General features: G+C 39.8%; 1 protein-coding gene across 6 annotated transcripts in view; it reads right to left on the minus strand.

Annotated features, from left to right (window-relative positions):
* Positions 1–25,082, minus strand: part of LOC136864441 (sarcolemmal membrane-associated protein) — a 700,905-nt gene that overhangs the window by 195,426 nt on the left and 480,397 nt on the right. For all 6 annotated transcript variants that reach the window (XR_010859312.2, XM_067141439.2, XM_067141440.2 and 3 more), the window contains one exon: positions 13,396–13,532. Coding sequence is in view for 5 of the 6 variants with exons in the window: in XM_067141439.2 (XP_066997540.1) it covers positions 13,396–13,532 (137 nt within the window). In the remaining variant the exon portion in view is untranslated. The remainder of the gene's footprint in view (positions 1–13,395; positions 13,533–25,082) is intronic.

The raw sequence follows: 25,082 nt of genomic DNA on the forward strand, positions 1-25,082 counted from the left end.
ATAGTTTTAGGGAAATATTTAATGTGGTAGTGTCAGCACTGGTATTGTAAGATTACAACTGGGAAGACACAGTTTTATCGCTGTGTTTATGGGAGAGTTGTTTTGTTACCAATCAGATCCGACATTCAAGTCTTAAGTATAATTTGCATGCGCATGTTTTGTCATAAAATAAGCTTACAAGTAAGCACAACATGAAGTACTGAAGATGTTAACAAGGTTTGAACAAAGTCTACCTTCTAATTAGGCGAGAGATAGTGTGTTTAAATCATTCTTAAGATAAGGGCTGCAAGTTGAGAACGTGGTAAATTCATTTTTAATATCTATGAGTAGTCAATTCGGGAAAGAATTCAAGTTCAAGTGTAGAAGAAACATATTACCTTGGAACATCGTAGGTTTGAAAGACAGTATTCCAGCGAGGAAATATTTAACGTACACTTTGTCATGAAATATGGGATGAAGTGTGTCATTGAATTAAGTGAATTTATAGGCTGAAATAAGTATCTGACTAATGAAAGATTAAAAGCCACGAAGTTAGAATAAGAAGGTACTAAGAATGGAAACATTTTAGCCCATATGTGAAGGGGCCGTTCCAAAAAGAGGCGGGGATATATTGTGTGACAGGTCACACCCACGAGCCAGGTGTATTGCTGTCCAGTGATGAGGTGATATGTCCTTTCTTGATTTAAGATAGACAGCACTCATTCCAGGGCGATGCTTAGGGTTTTCAGGACCTATCATTGGAGTGCAGAGTTCGCTCGTTCGAACCTTGATGACTGCAACAGGCGCAACCAATAACACAAAATGGTCCTGTTTTTGACTAGATTTATTGTATTATATTTCTTTTCTTGTGTGTTCAGTTGAAATTTGTGAGTTGATTAATGACGCAGGTTCTGTTCCTGCAGTTAAATATTGTATCTCCTGGGTTCGAGTCCAAACCAGAGTATTTTTTAATTTTTTAATGTATGTTTAGTTGGCGTTATTTTAAATGGGTTTTGTGTAATGTAGTTCCAGTGTATATGGAACTACTGTAATTATGTGTATCGTGCGTATGGTCATTGCAGTAAACTCGGTACTCAGTCTTGCCTTGTAAATCAACAAATCACAATTCCCTCGGAATTTCGGAGAGAGAACATCGTGCTAAATGTCCAGTAGACATGTTAATATATCTACCCTCATCCCAGTTAGTGTTATTATTCTTATATCATTTCTCATCATCAGCAAGAGCTAATAAACCCCTTTCTATTTAAAACTGATATTGATTCCCATTCATTGTGCTTAGATGCTACCCATTTCCTGCCCTAAATAGGCCCGTCAGTTTTATAACAACATCTAGCCCAAAAATCAGTAGGTCTTTACAACCCTGATGCTAATGCCAGAGATCTCTGAGGGGTAGGGTGACGGGTGCAGTATACAGTAGAAATGGTATTTTGACAAACCAATTTTGACCCCTAGAGCACAGGTTGAGTATGCAAGTCATTGACCTCAAAGGCCATTCACACTCCACAGTCAGATGCATATGCGTGAACACTCGAACTGGAGCTAGGCACAACTGTGGTGAGTACAGAAGGAAAAATCCTAGTTTGGTCAGTCAAAAAATACTTTGACACTACTTATCGCACCATACAGTTAGTTTACAATGGGTTTTGTTTTGTTTATTCAGACAGCTACCAACATGCCATAGACAAAGAAATATTCAGCAGAGCTAAAAAATGCTGTGATAAATGCCCTACAGGAGGGCAAATTGCAGGCATAAGGTGGTAAAAGATTTGGGTCTGTCCAGACAAATAGTAAACATTTGGTGGGGAAAAAAAAAGAACAGTCAACAGGGATCACAGATAACAAAAAGATAATGAGTAGAGCCAGTAAAATCCATCCCGAGTCAAAATTCTCATTCGAAGATTGCCAAAAGTTGATCTGAGAAGGGCTGCTGTGGACATAAACAAAGAGCTTCATCAATATCACAATGCCCACATTTCCAACAGTTGCATAAAATCGATCCTCACACAGTCCAAATAGCTAGAACGATGCCCCAGCAAAAAGCCGTTCATATCATCGAAGAATAGGAAGGTGCATCTTGCCTTTGCCACACTGCATAAAGACTGGAACAGATGACAGAGGTCTCGCATACTTTGGAGTGACAAGAGTAAATTTAATTTTTCTTCTGATGGAATTCGATATGTACGCAGACATGTAAATAAAAGGAACAATGTCCGGTACCACGTACTCACAGTAAAGTACGCTGGTGGTGTCATGATGGTGTGGGAATGTTTCTCCTGTTCAGATGTCTGTCTGTTGATACCAACTGAAGGTACTATGGATACCTTCAAGTACTGTGACATCCTTAAAGAAAGCACGTTGTCCCACGCTAAAAAGACAATGGGCTGAAATTGGACATTTCAACAGGACAATGATCCCCAGCCCACCTCTCATCATGTCAAAAATTTCTACAAGAAGAGTAAGATTAAGGTGGTTGAAGGGCCAAATTAGAGCCCAGATTTAAATCTACTAGAGCATTCTTGGGAAGAAGTGGACTGAAGACTGAGGCAACGGACGTTCAACACAAGGGCCGGACTTCTACAGTGTGAGTGAAGAATGGAAGAAAATACCCCAGGGCCGCTTGACCTCCCTAATCGACTCCATGCCGTCAACTTGTGCCGCAGTTATTAAGTCTAAAATATGCAACCAAGTACTAATGAACTCTAAACCATCTAGACGATAAATTATCCATTTTCTGTTACAAGTATGCTGTTTGTCAAAATACTTTTTATCTAGCGTTCTATAATAAATACATCGTAATGTCAGAAGTATAATCTATTTTGTTTGTACTAGAGCATGTAAAGCTGTTAATTTAGTTTCATAACAAATGCAATGACTTTCACGGAATAAAGTACAACAATTTATATAGTGTCTCATCAAAGTGCATTTGTAAAAATACTTATTGTTGCTACTGTATGTTAACATTTGTAACCTGAAGAACACATGAGGTACAGGAGGGTGTTCACCACTGTGGATGCGTTACAAGCTTCATTCTGGGGGGCACCTTCTTAGTGGGGAGCCATGGCTTCTGTACCAGACATGTATATGTCCTTTGGCCACATGGAGAAGAAAGTTGAAGTTCCAACAGCATCTCAATTGTTTCTTAATGCATGACGGAATTTTAATTCATGTTTCTGTGGTTCAGATTCCACATAAAACTGGAGGTCCTGTAGCTACGATTCCAATATCAACAGTCCCGTAATTTTACAAACTTGCTTGCTTTCTTGCAATTATTTCCAACACAAAATTTGGCTGACGATAGAAAAAGGGAAAGATGGGGTGGGCTGCTTAACAGAAATGGTCACCATCTACTCTACTTTGTCTATAGAAAAACTACACACACAGACCAGTACCTGAAAGAGACTCCATCAGGAAGTTGTGGGAACCTTTCCTCTAGTCTAACTAAACTGGGTATCTTTTCATGATTTTCCAACAGAACAGCTGCAATAGGAAATAGATCTTACACTGTCCCAAAGAAGACCTCAATCCACGTTATAAAATCAATACTACCTTTAACATCACTACGAAAATAGTCCAACAGCTGTTATGTTCTGCCAAGGACCCACGGGGGCCTCGCTCCAGCTCCAGGGTTTACAATATTCCTTGTTCTTGAAGGAAGGTATATAATAACTATTAACACCTGAATACAAGCTTCACTGTTGTCTAAACCAAACAGAGAAACTTAAAGCTGAGAATACACTCAATAATCTCAACCATAATAAAATAATTCAAGGACACTGATGTGCATGCTACCACCAGCAAGTTTCTCCCTTTTTTACACTGAGGTGACTGAAACAGAGACACATTTAACAACTTAAACTGCAAGGAAGAAGGCTTTGCATAAAACCATCCGAGTGCTTAGAAATGGGCAACAGCTCCACCTTGGCATCATCTCTCCAAAATTCCAGATTGCGCAGCGAATACTCACATCTCCATCCATAAAAGGAAAGGTCAATATCATCTGACCGCCGAGCTGTCTGGACAAGGCCAGCTGTTTTAGGTCGTTATTATCACTGCACATCTATTCGTAAGCGCTATCGATGCTGTACAATTTCTTTCTGATGCAATATGTTCCCTGCACTATACGAGTGTCTTTCTTTGAGACTCTTCACTATTTTGTAATATCATTTAAATATAGTGCCAATTTTGTCCGACTCGTTGGCCGAATGATCAGCGTACTGGCCTTCGGTTCAGAGGGTCCCAGGTTCGATTCCTAGCTGGGCTGGGGATTTTAACCTTAATTGGTTAATTCCAATGGCTTGGGGGCTGGGTATGTGTGGCATATTCAACATTATCATCCTAGGTAGGGCCCCCATCTTCACAGACATGCAGGTTGCCTACTAGGCTGTCTACTAGAAAAAGACCTGCACCAGGCCTCTCCGGAGGCCATACGCCATTATTATTATTAGTGCCAATTTTGAGTGAAGCAACATGGAATGCGATGGGGGAGGGGGGACAACTGGTTGAACTGTCACCAGGAATGTGACTGTAACCCTAGTGTAGTTTATCATGTCAACGGGATCCTGCTGATATGTTTTACTAATGTCTAATACCTTACTTTTGTGGCGATTTGTTTTCACGGACTGTCACCAAGTATGTTAGACCTATAGTCAGCAAATAACCTTACTCCGTGTGGGTGGGGTTAACTTCCAATAAGTAACAGGGGAACCTGACCCCTACAGAGCGCGTCCCCAGGTGGCGGATAGGGGGCCCCTACAGTATGTAGGGCTGGTTGAAATAACCAATACAACCCGCGGACCAACAGGTAGCCCAATTCCTGGGGGTTTTAAAATACTGGGAGAAGATGGACTTCGGTACGGTGGAGATGGCGGAAGAGGCAACCCATCCTTCTGGGGTGTACAGATGGAACCTACTGCCTTGTAGGACGAGGAAGGCATCCTCAAAGGCTAAGGGAGTAAACCCTGAAAGAAAATCCTCTTATGCGTTAGGCCTAGCAAGTCAGCAGGAGAGTATTTGAGTACAGTTGCTTTCAATAAGAAAAAGAGCCTCGGAAAGAATATTATAGACCGGACTGACACGTCCTCTCAGACAATTGTAAAGTATGATGACCGTAAGGCTGATGATATACAATGTTCTGAAAGGAAACCTCAAATAAAAAAAGAGACCCAAATACCGAATTGGAACTATGAACATTCTATCATTAACTGGAAAGTTAGAAGAACTCCTAGACATGATGGATAGAAGAAAAATATCAATATTGGGATTAAGTGAGACCAAATGGAAAGGGATTGGAAGTAAGACACTTCGTGGAGGTTATAAATTATACTGGAGTGGACAGGAGAAGGTAGCGAAAAATGGTGTTGGATTCTTAATTAACGAAAGGACTGATGCTACAGCTGAAGTTATCTGCAAAAGTGATAGAATCATTAAAATGTTCATGAAACTGGAGAACACTAAGTACACCATCATACAAGTGTATGCTCCACAGACAGGCTGCAGTGAGGAAGACAAAGATAAATTTCGGCAAGACCTGGAAGATACAGTTAATGAGGAAAATGTTATTATTATTGGAGATCTAAATGCGCAAGTTGGGGTAGACAGACTTGGGTATGAGAACATCATTGGTCCACATGGATTTGGACAAAGGAACCCAGAAGGAGAACAACTATTAGATCTGTGCAGAAGAAATGATCTTATAATCAAAAATACATTCTTCAAAAAAAAAGAGACAGTCACAGAATAACAAGGTAAGTTGGGATGGCCAGTATAGAACATTGATTGACTACGTAATCACAAATAAAGATGGTGGCAGGTACATCACAGATGTAAAGGTCATCCCTAGTGAAAGCATGGACAGTGACCACAGATTGTTGGTAGTAGACTTCAAACATAAGGCAAATGAAACGCAGGAACTTATTACGAAAAAACCAAGGGTTAAAACTTGGAAGTTGCAAGAAGTCCAAATAAAGGAAGAATACAAACTAAGGATTCAACAGAGTTTGCCGAAGTGTGAAGTAACCAGCATTAATGAAGAATGGAAGGCCTTCAAAGACACCTTTGTGGGAGAAGCCAAAAACCTAAGTGGAGTTACAAGTTCTATCAAAAGAAAAAAGGAGACACCATGGTGGAATGATAGAGTGAAAACAGTGGTGAAAGAAAGAAACCAAATAAAGAAGGCACTGGACAAGGAAAAACAAAAACAGGGACAAGAACGAAATGAACAAGAAATACAAAGACTTCAAGGAGTATACAGGAACAAGAAACTTGCTGTAAAGAACATTGTAAGGGAAGAAAAAGAGAAGAAATGGAATGAGTTTGCAGACAAACTGGAAGAGGACAGTAGAGGAAATATGAAATTGCTATACAGAGTAGTGAAAAAACAAGCGAAGGGATCAAGAGACCATAAAAGCAATAGAACGTGATGATGGAACTCTGGCACAAGAAGAGGGAGAAATTAAACAAGAACTCAAGATCTATTTCGAAAAGCTGCTGAATGGAGATACAGAAAACATAACGGATAGAGGAGAGCCAAGTCGAGGAACCACAACTGAACCACCAATTACATGGCTTGAGGTTGAAAATGCGCTCAAGAGCATGAAGAAAGGAAAGGCAGTGGGCATACATGAACTAAGTGCAGATATGCTGAAAGCAGCAGGAATTCCAGGAATCCAATGGCTCTACAGACTGCTCAACAAGATATGGGAGGAAAATACTATTCCTAAGGACTGGAAGATGGGCATCATTGTACCTCTGTTCAAGAAAGGAAGCTGATGAAAATGTACTAATTACCGTGGTATAACACTACTCTCTCATGTCCTGAAAATATTGGAAAAAATAATAGAGACCAGAATCAGAGATATTTTGAACCAATTTTGGAAGAAGAGTAGTATGGTTTCAGACCAGGAAGGTCAACTACAGACCTTATATTTGCAATTAGGATGCTAATGGAAAAATACTGGGAGAAGAACAAGCCTTTATTTCTAATATTTTTGGACATTGAGAAAGCATACGATAGTGTACCAAGGGAAAGAATTTGGCAATGCATGAAAGAACTTCAAGTGCGAGACAGCCTCATAGACAAAGTGAAAATGTTGTATAGTGGGAACAGAAGCTGTATTTAAGTAGGATGTGGTTTGTCGGACTGGTTTGAAACAAAGAGAGGAGTGCAGCAGGGCAGCTCATTGACACCACTTCTATTTATTATTGTAATGGATGTAGTAATGAAATCTATTAAAAGGAAAGAACACGGAGATATCAAAGCCTTCACATTTGCAGATGATGTTGCGATCTGGAGTGACTCGGAAGAGGAATTGGGAGAGAGAATACAAAGCTGGAATGACGAGTTTAAGAAATATGGTTTAAACATCAGCAAGACCAAGACGGTGGTGATGAAAGTGCATGGGGAAGAAGCAGAACCAATAGTCATGTTAAATGAAGCCCAACTGGACAGCGTTCCAGTTTTCAAATGCTTGGGTAGCGTTATATCAAATGACAACCTAGCAAAACATGAGGTGAACAATCGAATCAATAAGGCAACACAATTTTACCACTAGGTAAGACACCTGCTGTGGGATGAGCAAATACCCATGAAAACAAAAATGACATTGTACAAGTCCTATTATACACCAATTCTTACATACAGTCTCGAAACCACAACACTGACCAATAGAGATAATTCCAAACTTCAGGCAGCTGAAATGAAATTCCTACGCACTATGATCCAGAAAACCAGGAAAGACAAGATTAGGAATGAGAAAATTAGAGAAGAAGTAGGAATAGATGATTCTCTCCTAAATAAGATCAGATATCAAGACTGAAGTGGTTTGGTCACATTAAGAGGGTGCCAGTAAACAGAACTGCAAGGAAGGAATTTGACAGAAAGGTAGAAGGATGATGACCCGTGGGAAGGCCACGAAGGAAATGGATAGATTTAGTTAAGAGCGATGTACTGCTGAGAGGTCATGATTGGGACAAGTTGGTGGAGGAAGAATGGTACAAGGACAGGATGAGATGGAGGAGGCTCATATACCACACCCGGGAAACTGGAGATGGTTTAGGATGATGATGATGATGATGATGATGATGATGATGATGAGTCAGCAAGAAATGAGACTGTTCCTAACATGGAGAAAGGTGCCTTAAATAGCTGCTTCACTAGAGTACAGCCATAACTTAGAAATAAACAATACTCCTGTACGTAGGAAAAATAGTAGAGAAAGAAAACAAAATCTACATATATAAATAAGGACAACTCATAAAATATACAATGCTGATGACAGTAATAACAGTAAAATTAATGCTGACGCTGAGGTAACAGAATATCACATGAATTCATTTTCTCTAATGTTCCTAAAGTAGTCCAGTCAAGATGTACATCCGTGCTCGCAAAAGGTCCGGTCATTATGAAGTTTTTTATATGTTGTTAGAACCTAAACCAATATTAAAAAAACAGACTTGCAATTTCCAAAGTGCTGTGCGAGTGGCGGTGTACCCAAAAAAAAACCATGAAAGTTTTGGACTTTTTTCACGTTTGCTCAATATCTCAGTGAAGGAAGGGTCTGACCGGCATAGTCACTCTACATACTTCTAAAGTACACTAAATTTGCTACAATTTGAGACCAGGGCGGGTTCTATACAGCCACTGGTTCCTAAGATACAGTTCTTCGAAAATAGGCCATTTTTTTTCCAAAAAGTGAAATTTTTTCGAAATGGTCACATACTTTGTGAAATATCTTCTAAAATACGCATCCCACATCAAGTACTATATGAAATAAAGTTGTAGTAAATTTAACTAGCTTTCATTTGAGACCAGACTGGTACCTGTAGGCCTAGCGGTTCTCTCAAAAACGGCAGATAACCCAAAAAAGGCAAAAGTGACTTTTGGGGAGAAATGCAAATAAAGTGTTCTCACGTTTTTATGGTATTATTTATCAAACAGTTAAAATATTTATTTTTGTTATTGTTAAAAAATGCCTTTGTTGGTGAGATGTAGTGTTTACAGTGCGCTATGTCTTCTGGTATGGGCTATATCAAATTTGTTACTTTCATTGACCTGTCTCAGTCTCATCCTTGGCTTTGACAATATGAAAGTGACTGAGGTATGAGTGATGCTAGTAATACCATTCCTTATGCAGCCAGTCCCTGTTATGAATGGTGTGAAAATATCGCTCATAGGGTCGGTTGGTGCATGCATTTCAGTGGGCTTGGCAGACTGATATGTAATAGCAAGGGCTGACTCGGTGAGGAAAGGAACGGGAAACTACCTCACTCCTCTTCAGTGACACCTAGGCTATTTATGACAGCTGTTGGCGTAACTGCAGAGGATCAAACCAGCCTTCGGGCTGACTACCCAACATACATACATACATTGTTAAAAAATTGTTTGATGAAAAAAGAAAAGATAATATACCTATCGGGAATTACGTCATCATCACATATTGTTTTATATTACATACTAAAATGCTTGTATAAACATCATGGTACCTACGATAAGGACAAATTACATTTACACAAAAAAGAAAACTAATATCAATCATGTAGGTGTTGTGTTTTGGTTGCCAAATCATGCCCTTTTATCTTAGATTGCCCGGGCTTGGGCTCGCACGAAGATGATGTCTCGGTGGCCGTGATGGACGCTGGGAGAGGCGCCCGATCTGTAGTCGGGTCATCTTCACTGTCCGAGTATTTCAGCTCCACATCTGGGACGTTAATGCACAATTTGCCACCGCATGACTGGCAGAGGACTGAGCAGTGGAGCCCAGCCTTTCTGCACGAGCAGCTCCCAGAGCACCCTTTCTTGCATTTACAAGAAATTTTTCACAAAAGGGAAGGAGGGTTGGGATCCATGGTTCTGGGGATGGGGGTGAGTCCCTGAGAAGACAGCTTTCACCCTCAATCAATGGGATTCAAGTTGAATCCCCGCCACTTCTGCACTTGCTCTATGGTGGCCTGCGACATCTTCCGTCGGTGGCAAACGGACAAGGTTTGTGCTCGCTTGAAGTGATAAACGTCTTACACCTCAGGAAATCCGAAGTATCCCTCTTGATGTCACCCCCATATAGTGCCACAAAGCCCTTGATGCCTGCTTCTCTCACGGCTTATGGGGTGGAGTCTGGCAGAAGGAAGACCTCCACATCCTCAGCAAGTGGTTCACTCTTGCTCAGGAGTGTGGTAATTTTGGTCTTTCCTTGGCCAAATGGTGCCGAGGTGGTATTGCACCCGGTAAACGCGTGGGTGAATAGTACTGTCCCTGGTGATCGCTGGGAGTCCTGGTGGTTGTAGGAGGTCGTAGACTAGTGACAGCAACCAGCTTCGCCCTTCATGCTCTTCTGAAGGTAGACGTTTGTCTCTTCAGCGCCTAAACCACTGAGAAGAACGAGCAGGTCGACGTCTTCTCCCAGTATGATGACCCGATCGGCTACTGCTCTTTTTGAAAGCGCCGTCATGACGATCTCTTGATCCGCATCTTCTTCGGCAACAGCCACTTCTACTCCCTCCTTCTGAAAGGCGTCACAAAGAAGAGTTATTAGGCGTCTCTTGTTATTCTCATTGCCCAATACATGCTCTTGGGCAATTTGAATTACTGTGGATTCATCGAACGTCAATTCGTAGCTAGAATGAGCTGCGTAGCGCCGGAGTCGTTCCGCTGTTTTGGTGTCTTTTTTAAATAGAATCTTCGGGGCAGCAGTCAAAAGCGATGGAGAGGTTCTTCCCAAAGTGGTTATGGACGTAAGTGGTATAACGCGCCAAAAGTGCTCAAACTGTGCTCTTCTGCTGCCACACGACCTTAAGCAAGAGGTAGCCACTCTCCATCGGCGTGTGGCTGGAAAGAGGAGTGAAGGAAGGGTACAGAGTGGATTTTGTGCCCTGTTCATTGAACAGAGACATCGGGAACGGGGCCAACTCATACTTGAAGTCATCCTGTAAATCCTGTTCAGATTGGTTTGGAATACACACTCATTGGAAAATTGTGAGTGGATCCACAGCTACTCTTCTGTTTTTGTCCGGCAATTTAACGGATGAGGTGACCAATGCCAGCGTGGTAACTTTGTTTTTCCGTTTTATTACTTTGTCGTACATTTGCCTCACAATTTTCATCTCTCCCTCCGTTCCAACTCTCTGGGCCGTATGCCAATTAATCTCAGGACCCGCCAGTAAACCACTACTGATAGAAAGCAAACTGTCAGTTTTGGGAAATGGAGGGTGGAGAGCAAACCAGTTTTTGAGTTTTTCCACATAACTGTTATCTTGGATGATTCAAGAAGGTCTCATGTCTACATGCTGCTCTCCAGTAGGAGATGAGATGCTGCAAAAACTTTCAAGTTTTTCACATACGTTCATCATAAACACCATTCCTGTTGTCCACCTTGCCAGCACACTGTCGGAGATTCCCCTTCCTTGGATCAACCCACTGTAGGTCTTCATGGATCACATCAGCTTCTGTTCAATTGTTAGGTCTGACCACAACCCAGACCAAAATTTATCAGACCAGCGAATGGTGAAGGATCCTTTTCTGAACATGTCGTATTCACTTTTATCCATCCGATCTTGTAGAGCCATCATATCCTGAAGGTAGAGGTGCACGCTCTTAGCGTACAAAAAATGTCCAGCTGCGTGGAAAAAAGGGAGCATCTTGTGGACAGTGTACAAATGAAGGTTTCAATCACCAGCATGCTCTTCCTGTATGAATAGTTTGAACAAAGTGGTCATACAAAAGTAATGGAGCCACAACTCTGATGTTGGACCTTTTTCTTCAATTTTCTCCAAGCCACTTTTTAATGTTGCCTTTAGTATTTGGTAGATATCAATTTCTTCTGCTGACATAGTGAGAGACCTCTCAGTGTCTCGCTCCTCAGGAGTCATGTCATAAAAAGACGTGAGAGCAGTTTATTTGCATTTCCCCCAATCCCCACTTATGACTGGTTTTGGTTACCTGCTGTTTATGAGAGAACCGCTGGGCCTACAGGTACCAGTCTGGTCTCAAATGAAAGCTAATTAAATTTACTATAACTTCATGTCATATAATATTTGACGTGGGATGCATATTTTAGAAGATATTTCACGAAATAAGTAACCATTTTGAAAAATTTCACTTTTTGGAGAAAATGGCCTATTTTTGAAGAACTGTATCTTGGGAACCAATGGCTGTATAGAGCTTGCCCTGGTATCAAATTGTAGCAAATGTAGTCTACCTTAAGAGTATACAGAGTGACTATACCGGTCAGACCCTTCATTCACTGCAATATTGAGCAAAATCTGAAAAAAGTCTGAAAATTTCAAGGTTTTTTTGGTACACCGCCGCTCGCACAGCACTTTGGAAATTGCAAGTCTGGTTTTTTAATATTGGTTTAGGTCCTAACAACATATAAAAACTTCATAATGACTGGACCTTTTGCAAGCATGAGCCCTTTTCATGTTTAACTTGACTGGACTAAAGGGGAAGGGTAGCGTGTTTTCTTGACTGACAGTTATGTATATATCTATTTATTTAGTTTATTTATACAATTTTCTACAATTTGTTTTACATCTCACACAAGCATTTGCCTGGTGTGAAAAAGGGAAACCATGGAAAACCATCTTCAGGACTGCCAACAGTGGGATTCGAACCCACTATTTCCCGGATTCAAGATCACAGCTGCGCGCCAGTAACTGCATGGCCAACTTGCCCGGTAATTTTTAACTACTAAACTACTGCATGTACCTGAGCATTACAACACACAACTCCCCATAGTAGCTGCCTTAGAACTATTTAAGAAAATCTGAACTAATTTTTTTCTCAAAGCACTTCAACTGAGTTTTTGTCTTTGTAAATATGCTGAACATTACCTCACACTTCGCATTCTAGGTGGAATTGACAAAATGGCAAGTATTTAAGTAATCTTTACTCGTGCCCACTGAAAACCAGTTTTTTTAACAATACAAGAAGGAATAATAAAGCTCCTCTCAAAATCATATCAGTCTCAGAAATCGGGAAAGAGGGAGGAAGAATGAAAATTTGGGAGTCCCCAGCTTAAATCAGTGGAGTTGGTACAATTGTCTCATGAATGTTCACTGAAAAGAAAATGATCTGAGAACAAAAAGCACAGTGACACTACAAATTCTTTTGTCTACCACACTTCAGTTTCACAAAATTAAAAGGAAATAATAGGGTATGATAAATGATATTCACTACGTTTCATTATTAAACATTCATTACGTTTTTAAATATAATAATACGGTAGAATTTAACAAGCTTTTAAAACAATAACTAATTTGAGATAAATATCCTGCACTTTCAGAAGCCAAACGGCTCAGTATTTTCTTTTGTACAGTAGTATACGAAAAATTGTGGAATTACATTTAAATCTATTAGATTGAAGGCCTTTGCAGGATGTAACAGAAGTAACGGACCACACTTACCTGCAACTGCTGCTTCAGAAAGTTCAGCTCTTCAGTATTCTTTTTCACCTTCAATTTGGCGGAGTCCAATTCCTTCTGGATCTGCACAACATGTGCTTCTGCTAACCGTTTCTTCGCTCGAGTTTCATTCAGCAACTCTATACATATAAAAACTCCGCCTAATTAGAAATTTTTCTATCCTTGTACTCAATTATTTGTTCTCTGTAAGCCATGCAATGTGATAAACACCATGCAATCATACACCTGCATGAGAAGAAACACGGTGTACAAGGGAGCATGCAGATGAAAGCCTCATGCACCATAAATCACAGAGACAGCCTTCCTCTTGCCATTCGCCTTGGAATATTGAGTGATTGAGTGCCCATAAGAAAGAAGTGATAACAGAAAATATATCCAGAAACCTCTGACAGACTAAATAATTACTTCTCCTGAACTGAATAAACAAAAATCCATCCAACAATCACTCTCGAGCTTCTGGCCAATTGACCAATGTCTTATATACACAACTGTGGTTTGTATCTGGTAAAACTAAACCACTTTCTTCCAAAACAAAAGGTGGAAATGAACATAGGAAACAAAAAGACATAAAGAAGCTTGATTTATGGATCATAATTATGGCACATGGAAAAGGAAAACATAATGAAGATAAATGACAAAAACAGCAAAAATCATACCAGGGAGGAAGAGATAGATTTGTTTCATTTTCATGAAGTTTGATTAGTTTTCTGATAGAGTGAATTATTGTGATTCAAGTAATACCATATAACTGACGATACTCTATATGAGGATTTAGAAAATTACACCAGAATCAAAACAAAAGGATTCAATTTGAGTAAGACTGGCAAATCCCAATGCTTCCAGAATGACTGTTGAACATTTTGGTAATGAGCAAGTTGGTCATGCTATTAGGGTTGCACAACTGTGAGCTTGCATTCGGGAGACAGTGGGTTTGAACCTCAATGTCAACAGCCCTGAAGATGGTTTTCAGTGGTTTCCCATTTTCATGCCAGGCAAATGCTGGGGCTGTACCTTAATTAAGGCCACGGCCACTTCCTTCCAACTCCTAGCCCCTTCCTGTCCCATCGTCACCGTAAGACCTAGACGGTGCGACATAAAAAAAAAAGGAAATGGATACTGTGAGCTCTACTAGCCATCTTTACCGAAAGTCCCAATTTAAATTATTTGGCTTTTATCTATCCTCTAATTTTCTTTGTCTATCTGCCTTGTTAATTTCAATCTTGTATTTGTTTCAGACTGTGTGATTCCTTTTAAACAGCTTCTCCCAATCAGTTCAAACAAGATACAGGTGTTATTTGCTAGATACAATACCTTTCTTTTTTTTTTTTTTTTGCTAGTTGCTTTACGTCGCACCGACACAGACAGGTCTTATGGCGACGATGGGACAGGGAAGGGCTAGGAGTGGGAAGGAAGCGGCCGTGGCCTTAATTAAGGTACAGCCCCAGCATTTGCCTGGTGTGAAAATGGGAAACCACGGAAAACCATTTTCAGGGCTGCCGACAGTGGGGTTCGAACCCACTATCTCCCGAATACTGGATACTGGCCGCACTTAAGCGACTGCAGCTATCGAGCTCGATACAATACCTAACAAGACATATAATTAATCTCACTTTCTTCTTTTCTATCTCTGTTCCATTCCTGCCAGGCTTTCTTCTTTTGTTTGACAACCTCCGTCACCTTTTCATTCCACCAAGGTGTCTCCTTGTCCTTCACTCACACCAAAGGTCTGCCACAAATCTTCTCTGCACAGCTTACAAATGTATTTTTAAATTTGGTCCATTGTTCTTCTACACTTTCTATTTCTGATATAGGGATGTGCTGTTTTAATTCCTCCTGAAATTTCTCCCGAGTTCTTTTATCTTCCAATTTCTGCACTTTTTTTTTGTGTTTTATTTCTTTTACTCTAACAATTTGAACTATTTTCAATTTTGCTACCACTACTCTGTAGTCTCTATCAAACGCCTCACATAGTAGTGCTGTTACATCTTAACAGTTTACGATTTATTTTCTCAGCCAAAAAATAATGGTTTCACTCCAGTCATTTATAGCAATCTTTCTGCTATTCTTCTTTCTAAACCAAGCATTACCCTCAATCATTCCATTTCTTTCACAAAAATCAATTAACTTATCTCCCTCACTGTTCCTTTCTCCAAATCCAAATGGACCAATCACTTCTTGTTTATCAATTCTGTCATTTCCAACCTGCCTATTCAGGTCTCCCATGACTATGACTTCCACATCAGTGATTACTTCCTCGAGTGTTTCCAAGAATTCCTCTATATTTACCTCACTGTTTCCAGTTTGGGGTGCATAAACTTGGATGAACTTCTTCCGTCCTCAGTTATACTCTGATAATGTAGTCTACCCTATCCACATTTTCATCCAGGATTTTGTTAACAATTACTCCAACTCCATTCTTTGCCTCACCTCCTCCACTCCAGTACAGGATGTACCCTCTACCCATCCTCTTCACTCCGTTTCCCCTCCACTTGATCTCACTCAGTCCCATAATTGCAACATTCTCTTTCTCCATGAAATCAATCAACTCCTCTGATTTTCCTGTCAGGGTCACAACATTTGTTATTCCCACCTTCATAATATTAACTGCTGGTTGCCCACGTATCACAGCTCCCCCAGCACCAGAACTCATTTTAGGCTATTGTTACAATGAGGATGCCACTCCCAAAAGCATTTTAGAGCTACTACCAGCAGTTATTCAGGCCATCCATTATAATGGGGAACAGACGCCCTTGCAGCTGCCCCTGACATGGGAAACAAATGCTGCTGATGAATAGCGTACTCATACTATTCCCCTAGTACTGGGCTGCCTCTTCCACAATATCCACCATTCCGAAGTCAATCTCCTCTGGTGTAAATTATGTTGATATCTTCACTCGTAACCCTGAGCTGGGACCCTTTCCAGATTCTTACATCGGGTTAGTGTGCTCTGGGACTCGCATAGACAGGGGAGCCACTCCCTGGGCAGGGCTGCCTCTGAAGAGGGTTCCTACCTACAACCTGCTTCTCCATCAAATCAATCAATACCTCTGATTTTCCCGTCAGTGTCAAACATTTACTAATCCCAACTTTATAATATTAACCACTGGTTGCCAACTTATCACAGCTCCCCCAGCACAAGAACTGAGCATCGCTTTTAGCAGGGTCGCCCTAAACTGTTCCAATGCTTATATGTCATAGCAGTGTTCTGAAAAAAGTTTGTAAATAAATTCAAAGCAATCATAGAATTTAGTAGGACTCTACAAATAGTTGTGCTCTCTTCTTCAAATTCACTCGGTAAAACAATAAAACTATCTTTCCATACAAGCTGGGTCCAAATTTCCTGCAGGAAGTCAACCAAGTCAGTTACCTTGGCGTCCGCCTTGACAAGGGTCTTACTTTCATAGTTCATGTAAACAAGGTGATAGGAGAGACCTACTGGGCAGTGGGATTTATCATATGGAACACAAAACTGTTCAGGAAGACGAATTCCATCATAGCACTCTATAATGCCTTTGTACGAACAAAACTGGAATATGATAATACTGTATGGAATCCAAAGTTCAATAAATATATTAAGTTAATCGAAAAAGTATAAAAACATTTTGTAAGATTCCTACATCACCAAACACATGGCTTGTACCCATTTATCGTGACATACAAAATGTACTAACCAGTATCAGAATGACCAGCCTTGAAAATCAGAGAAAAATAATCAATGCAAAGTACCTGCATAAATTATTAAACAATAAAATAGATAACATAAATTTACTATCGTTATTGAATTTTCACGTACTTCGCTTGCACTCAAGAGAACGCAGCACATTTAGGACTGAAAGAGCTCTCCTTTACTTTTATTTTTTTTTTTTTTTTTTTGCTAGTGGCTTTACGTCGGACCGACACAGATAGGTCTTATGGCGACGATGGGATAGGAAAGGCCTAGGAGTTGGAAGCAAGCGGCCATGGCCTTAATTAAGGTACAGCCCCAACATTTGCCTGGTGTGAAAATGGGAAACCACGGAAAACCATCTTCAGGGCTGCCGACAGTAGGATTCGAACCCACTATCTCCAGGATGCAAGCTCACAGCCGCGCGCCCCTACCGCTCGGCCAACTCACCCGGTGAAAGAGCTCTAACAACCATCCACAACCACTCGCCACTCTATATGTTATGTAACAACTATAATGAAGCTGTTAGCATAGACCAGGACCTCTCAGAGTGCATGCACCAGTGAATTGCGCGGCGCACGGTGCATAAGACGAGTTTGCTAAGTTGACCAGAGTGCAGACCCCCACTCCTTGATTTTGAGCAATAGCGCTGTCTCTCTCTTTCCCTACGCCCGTCTCGCTTGCTCCGCCTGTCTCCCCCTTCCCACTTGCTCTGCAGCGCTCCATCATCCGAGCAAAGTTGAGGCGATCTTAGCCGAGCTGCCCCGAGACAAAATGCTGGTCCGAACTGAGCCGAGTCAGACCGATGCACAGAACCCCTATGCCTTGGTTAGTTATTAAGAATTATATATTTAGTTATTAAGATCGAAGACTAGTGTCAATGTAATTTAATAAGTACTTTAAATATTTTTAGGTTTACTGTAATTGGGGTTTACTACCCTGTTGTAAACGAGCAATGAAATTAAATTAAAAAGGACAAGTGAACTATTATGTTTCATGTGAACGATTTTATAACATGTGCCAAGTGTAACTTACGTTGAGAAGAATGTGGGTTCGATTATTGACATTCGGCTGCATGAAAATTAATTTCTTTATGTTCTCAACTCAGTAACTGGTTTATTTACCTTAAAGAAGAATTTGCGTTTGATTCCATTGACATTCGACACAGTACCATTGCATTTCTTTAATCCCTTCGTGAGAATGGTAAAAGTTAGCCATCAAATACATCCAGGGGCTTATATAAGTGTGTTCGCACTATCCTTCTGAGTGAATGGGCCCGGCAACCCGAACTCCTAGACCCTGAAGATCTTTATTTTTTATTTTATTTTTTTTTTGCTAGGGGCTTTACGTCGCACCGACACAGATAGGTCTTATGGCGACGATGGGATAGGAAAGGCCTAGGAGTTGGAAGGAAGCGGCCGTGGCCTTAATTCTGGAGATCTTTAAGAACTTCTAGAACTTTAAGAACATCTAGAGTTGCCCTTGTTGAAGTGGTACGTGATCCCATGGTGCTGAGAGCTGTTCCATGGTGAGGATGGGAGGAGTAGCAAAGCAATGCAGGACATCGCCAGCCACAAGACGAAGAAACGTCATGTCCAATCCATCTTCCACTGTATTAAGTTGATATGGACTTGACTTTATACAATAAACAAACAATTTCAATATTCAGAACTTCATTCAAAGCAAATCCTCTCACTCTCTGTACCCACTCCAATTTGATGTGCTGTACAACACACCCTGCGTAACATCTCATGCTCATCAAGCTAACAAGTACGGGCATTTCCTGGTACAATATATATAAAAGAAAAGGAATTGCCTTTAGACACTGATGATGATATAATGAAACTTAAAGGTCTAATAATACTGCTCTGCAGGATCTCCCCCCCCCCCCCCTTCTTAGTCATTACAGGATCAGATAACACTTCAATTACAATAATTCTCTGAGTTCTACTTTCCAGAAATGTAGCCCAACTACTTTTTTCTTTAGTCCAACAGCTGGAAAGTGATCAGTCTAACTTAAATACAATGTGATAGTACAGATAGGACGGAGCCTGTTCAGAAGGACCAAAGGACAGGGAGCGGGTACCTAACTTTAGCATTTTTATAAGAGGTCGTTGTCGTTTGCTTTTCTCTCACAAACTCATGTAGTTTTTCTTTTCTAGACTCCTATAAACATAGGATCTACCAGTCAATCTAAACGATTGATTTTTCCGTGCTGACATTTCATCAAATAAGATCCGTCCTACGAATATAAGAGTCCACCACAGTTAAACTAGGAGGAGTTCCCAAATTCAATTAACTTATTCGGTCCATTTGACAAACAGAACATAACAAGCAATTCCTTTTAACATGTTATCAAGAATATAACAAGATGACTTAATAAAAAAAAACTTTTATATTTGTGCTAGAACAGAGTGGATTAACCATTAAGACTTGGAAGAAAAGGGCTTTTAAACAGTCACGTTATATTTTTAATGAACTTTTAATTTCAAAACACATCATCATTTTATGTATCGTATTCATATTTCTCTAGTAGTGGTTAATAATGTATCCTGTCAATTTTACTACTCAGCTGAAGATGGTCTAATAAGGACCAAAACATGTACTGGTGATAAAAATGCTTTTCATTACTATTTATTTTTAATTTTTTTAGCGTAAAGCATTCTCAATATTGTATTGAAAGTTGGACAAAATACTATTTTCTCTTAGGAGTTAACTTTTAGAATTTATAATGAAATCATCATTAAGTTTATTGCACGAAACCTTTCTTCAGAAAAGTGTTTTTACAAATTATGAAGCGTTTTGCACGAGACTATATTTTTCTTGAATTTGCCAGTCACTGTGTAGAGTTCTGGAACTTGAATTTGGTTAGCAGAGAGGGAGGTGCTGCAACTGCTATGAAGAAGGTACAAGGAAGTAGCTGCAGAGGCAAACATACAGCGAGACAGAAGTGGCCCTTGCCTTATTCTGGATACTGCAAAGACCACATAGCCTACTATCAGTCAGTTGTACAGACCAGTGTTTGGCTGTAGTCTGCAGTTATACAAATATAATGGGCACTTACACAGTGTATCCCAAGTAGACTTAGTATCTTGATGTTGGGTGGCAACGGCTATGTCATCGGCATAAGCAAATTGATGGTATACTGTTGGAGGAAGGTCTGATCTACACACACTGAATAACAGAGGAAAATATACGCGTGAATTATAACTATAAAAACCATATTTCCTTTATTACAAATTAAAAAGAGAATAATTATTATAAAGTTAGAAAGAGTTTATGCTTGGGCTACTGATAACATCATTCAAAATGTCTTCGCTGTGAATATATTGCCCATGAACCCAGAGCAGGCCATGCCATATATACTTTTCTACTATTTCTCAGTTTTTATTTTCCATGTCTTTTTTCTGAAACACAGTTGATTTTTTCTTTCCTTTTTCCCATCAACACGTTATCTGTAAGAAATATACTCTACTTTTCTTTGCTGATTCTTCAGTAACTGCAGATTTACATTAGCAGCTTTAGACATCTTTTGACATCAGTCTGTATTACTGTATGTAAAGAAACTGATCATCTATATTAAAACATTGAGAGGCCACTTATAGTGGGCGGAACTAAAATTAGTAATAATTTCATTGGTTTGGTTTCCCAGTAACTAATCGTTTGAAGTTTTTGGAGATGCCAAGGTGGCAGAAATTTTGTTCCAGGAGTGTTCTTTTATGTGCCAGTGAATCTACTGACATAAAGCTTCCATATCTGAGCACTTTCAACAACCTTCAGACTAACCAGGATCGAGCCTGCCACATTGGACTCCAAAGGACAGTGTTCTACCATCTGGAGAATTCAGCCTGGCATAATTGTAATTATTTGGGCCTATGTTTGCTACAAGGGTATTCAGATTCAGAATATGGTATTGTCTCAGCATTTACCAGGAGTGAGTAAGCAAAAACTTTGGAGAAATATCACAATCAAGGTAAGAGACTTATGATTTCAACCTAGCATTCTTAACTGCCTGCCACCTTCCAGAGCCTTAACCCAATCGCATCATTTGACGACCCTAGCTCGCAAAAGTTATTCGTGGCATATGAATCCAATGACGAGCTCAGCTCGTGGTGATGCACTGCTGTATATCAATACATGTAGTTCAGTTACTAACTCACAGATGCTACTTGTATGCATTCTGAGCTGAAGTTTAGACATGTGGCTTTGGTTATTTCCCGCGCTCCACACTCAGGTTATCACACACTTCTCGAACAAGAGATAAAAGAATCTTTGTTCATCTTTTTTCGTTCACGTCAGTTGCAATCATGGCGTCAAGCAGATGTGTTGGTGTTGATGAATATGGAATACGAAAGCTAATAGATTGTGTTTTAGAGCGTGATTACGAAGACAGTGATGTCTGTGATGACGAAAGAGACACTGAAGGTCTTAGTTCGAGTGATGCATGTAATAGTGCTAATAACACGGAACGTGATACAAATGATGACGGTGGGCCAAGTCTTTCAAAACGAGTTTGTACCTCGGCGCAGACTAACTCAAATGACTGGAACTGGACAAAAAGTGACGATATCCCTGTTGTACATACGTTTAGTGAATACAGCCGGGTTAGTGAAAACTTACTGAAAAAGTTACTGTGGAGACGACTGTCGCAGTGTGGGATTTAAATGTGTTTTCTCAGTGAACTGCTACAGTATTTAAATAGGATGTGAATGGGTTTTAAAAAACCTAACGATATAATAATCAGAAGAGAAATACATGCTTAAATACTGGACAGAATTCAATCTATACGAAGGAGAAAAAACAAGCATTTATTGTCTAGTATTATACACTGATAGGTAATACAGCAAATTAGTAGATCAAAGAACAAAAGCACCAAGCACAGCTCTGGGAAAGAAAGCAAAACAAAAACAAAATATCACACCTTTCAGAAGAACCACCATGCACTGGTAATGGTTAACCAACAACAGCAAGTCCTGATGAGCTTCTACAAAATAAAACCAAACCCCAAGATACAGCATACCACAATACAAGCAGGATATAGAAGTCATTATATAATTATACACAAAAGAACAATTCCACCAATTCCAAGAAACATGCACAACACATTATCAGTAAAAATGGAAAGGTAAATACTTATCATGCACAAGACAACTTTACGGAAAGATAATTACAATCTGACATTGTTTCCACCATTCCAAAATAGGTCAACTAAGGTTCAGGTGATAAGGAAAATTTTTTATTTTCCAGACCATATTTAGATAGATTTTATATAGCACATGAATGTACATTTTTGTCATTTTCATTGTTATGGACAAATTTTAGTCATATTTTATTATAAAAAACAAAACAGACTGCGCAACAGCCCCGAAGAGCGTTGGCCTACCAAGCGATCGCTGCTCAGCCCAAAAGCTTGCAGATTACAAGGTGTCGTGTGATTGGCACGACGAATCCTCTCTACCGTTAATCTTTGCTTTCTGGACTGGGGCCATTATCTCACCGCCAGACAGCTCCTCAATTGCAATCACGCAGACTGAGTGGACTTTGAATCTGCCCTCACATCCAGGTAAAAATCCCTAACCTGACTGGGAATTGAACCCGGGGCCCTCGGGTAGGGTACTGGCACACTACCCCTACACCTCAGGGCTGGTTTATATATTATAAGACCATTCAAATGCGTTCTCTGTTATAATTTGAGTAAAAGTAAATTACTGGGGCACCAGAATTCAAACGGTGGATCTCCAAACGGTGCTGGTTTCTGGTCTCTCTTTCTTTCATCTCAGCTATGGCTATGGCAATGAGTTTGAAAATAACTTAAATGAAATGCCACCCTTGAAGATACATTTTTCTTGTTGAAAAAAAAAGGAAAATACCATACATTCTTATCTATTGTTCCTTTAACTTTTGGGCCAGAGCCAGCAGCTTCTTCGGGTAGAGATCTCCTCCCCTTTCATAAATATTTCAATCGAGTCAATACTTGGGGTTTCACAGTTACATTTATGGAGGTTCATTGAACAGAACAGAAAAGGGCTGAAAGTGTAAATTTAACAAATAACATTAACGAGTCAGGGAACAACATTTCAGTACCAATACAAAAAACCTAATACAGTATCAAGAAACTAGTAACACTTATTCTTAGCAAGTACAGAAATGTATTCAGTCATATTTTGCCTTTTCTTAAATAATTTTTTAGGTACTATTAAGCTTACTGAATTACATATTTGCTTTCATATTCCCTACGCTTTTAAGTCAAACATCCAAACTCTAATCATTACTATTTAAGAAATATTCATTGAATATCCCTAGTGACATCTCATTTTTTTCAACGTGCATTATCTTTCACACGTACAGTACAGTAAATCAAAACATAGTTTGCTATAAAAGATCAATTAAAGTTAAACTCTACTTGGTAACTAAATAAACAAAGTGGAACACTGAAGACAATATTATAAATTACACTCAATCTGGACATTAAACATTTGATGTTCCAGGTAATTATTTTATGCAAATACCAAATTTTAATAATGTACACCTCTAGATATAAAAGTTGATTGGCTCCTAGGTTCAAGGTGCACTTTTCATGGATAGGCTTATCCAAATCAATCACCACACAGGTTTGAAATAAATAATAATAATAATAATAATAATAATAATAATAATAATCGTCGTCATCATCGTCATCAGAGCCAACAGAGAAAAAATAAAAGCCATATGGAAGACCAGAGGCAGCAAATCATAAAAGCACTGCATGATCCAACAGGATCCATACACCAGGGAAGGTTTTACTCTGCATATTTCATAGTTAGTCCTAGGCCCCACTTAATGGAATTGAGCTGAACTGAATAGTGGAAATTTCCACTCTGCCGTTGTTCACATTCGATGAATGGTGTAAGTTGTGAAAAATGTTAATTATCAAACCGATATACATGGACTCCAACGAGATAATGATTTTTTGACAAGATTAACAATTATTATAAAATAAATGGATATAATCTACCACAAACTTACAGACCACCTTTGCTTGCACCAACCCAACGGTTCTGCCACCAGCCGGACCTAACCAATCCAGATGTTGGCAAGCCTGCTGAATGTTAGGTGACGTCACCTGAGCCATGCCATATTGGATCTCTAACCCAACTTACGCCTGCCGGATATGGAAGTTTTACCAAACATGCTAACCTGTTAGATTCATCATATGCTTGGGCTTATGCATAAGTTGTTTCTGTAATATTTGAGAGTCTTGCAGGAAATTATACTTAATAAACTGAATCAATAATTTAGTAATTAATTAAGTAATACATTTTCAGTGTCCTTATTTATAAAACGTGTAACTACCATGAAACAAAAACTTCCCAACTGGATGTAAGAGAAAGATGAATGAAAGATTGCGATTGTCAACGAAGCTGAACACGAATGTTACTAACATCATTTTTCATTATGACAGAATGCTTATATTGGGTTGACAATGTATTATTAGTATTCGTCAAGCTTTTATTTACAATGTTAATATTAGGTGATGTTGAAGTGTATTTCATTTCATAACACTTGTGAATGTGAATGGTTCATGTTTGTGGGTTACTGTAGTCACGTCCTAGTTCGTGAATCAAGGGCAACGGCTGAGTGGCCTAGTAAGTGGTCCTGAGAATCGGGATACCAGTTGCTATGGAATGGGAGTGGGCATCTCGGACATATTCTGAGTCCTGGCCCTCCTTGTGCTCAGACGGCTAGGACTATACAATCCACCGGTGGTCCATAACCCGTTAGAGGAGAGATCCTCACTTGGACTATGTGCAAGTAGGGTAGCATCCTGCTTCACGAATCTACCGAGCTCAGAACATTTTAAGCAAGCCTCGGACCTATGTGAGTAACGGAGTCCCACTCCCATTTGACAGGCGAGGGACTCCTTGGAAACAACTTGGCGAAAGAAATGGAATTCGATGGGAGCTATCAATATTAATGGAGCTTATGGAAGAAAGAAAGTAGAACTGGCTGAGTCAGCAAAGGGGAT

Source organism: Anabrus simplex, chromosome 2 (genome assembly GCF_040414725.1).
Source record: "Anabrus simplex isolate iqAnaSimp1 chromosome 2, ASM4041472v1, whole genome shotgun sequence".
NCBI lineage: Eukaryota > Metazoa > Arthropoda > Insecta > Orthoptera > Tettigoniidae > Anabrus > Anabrus simplex.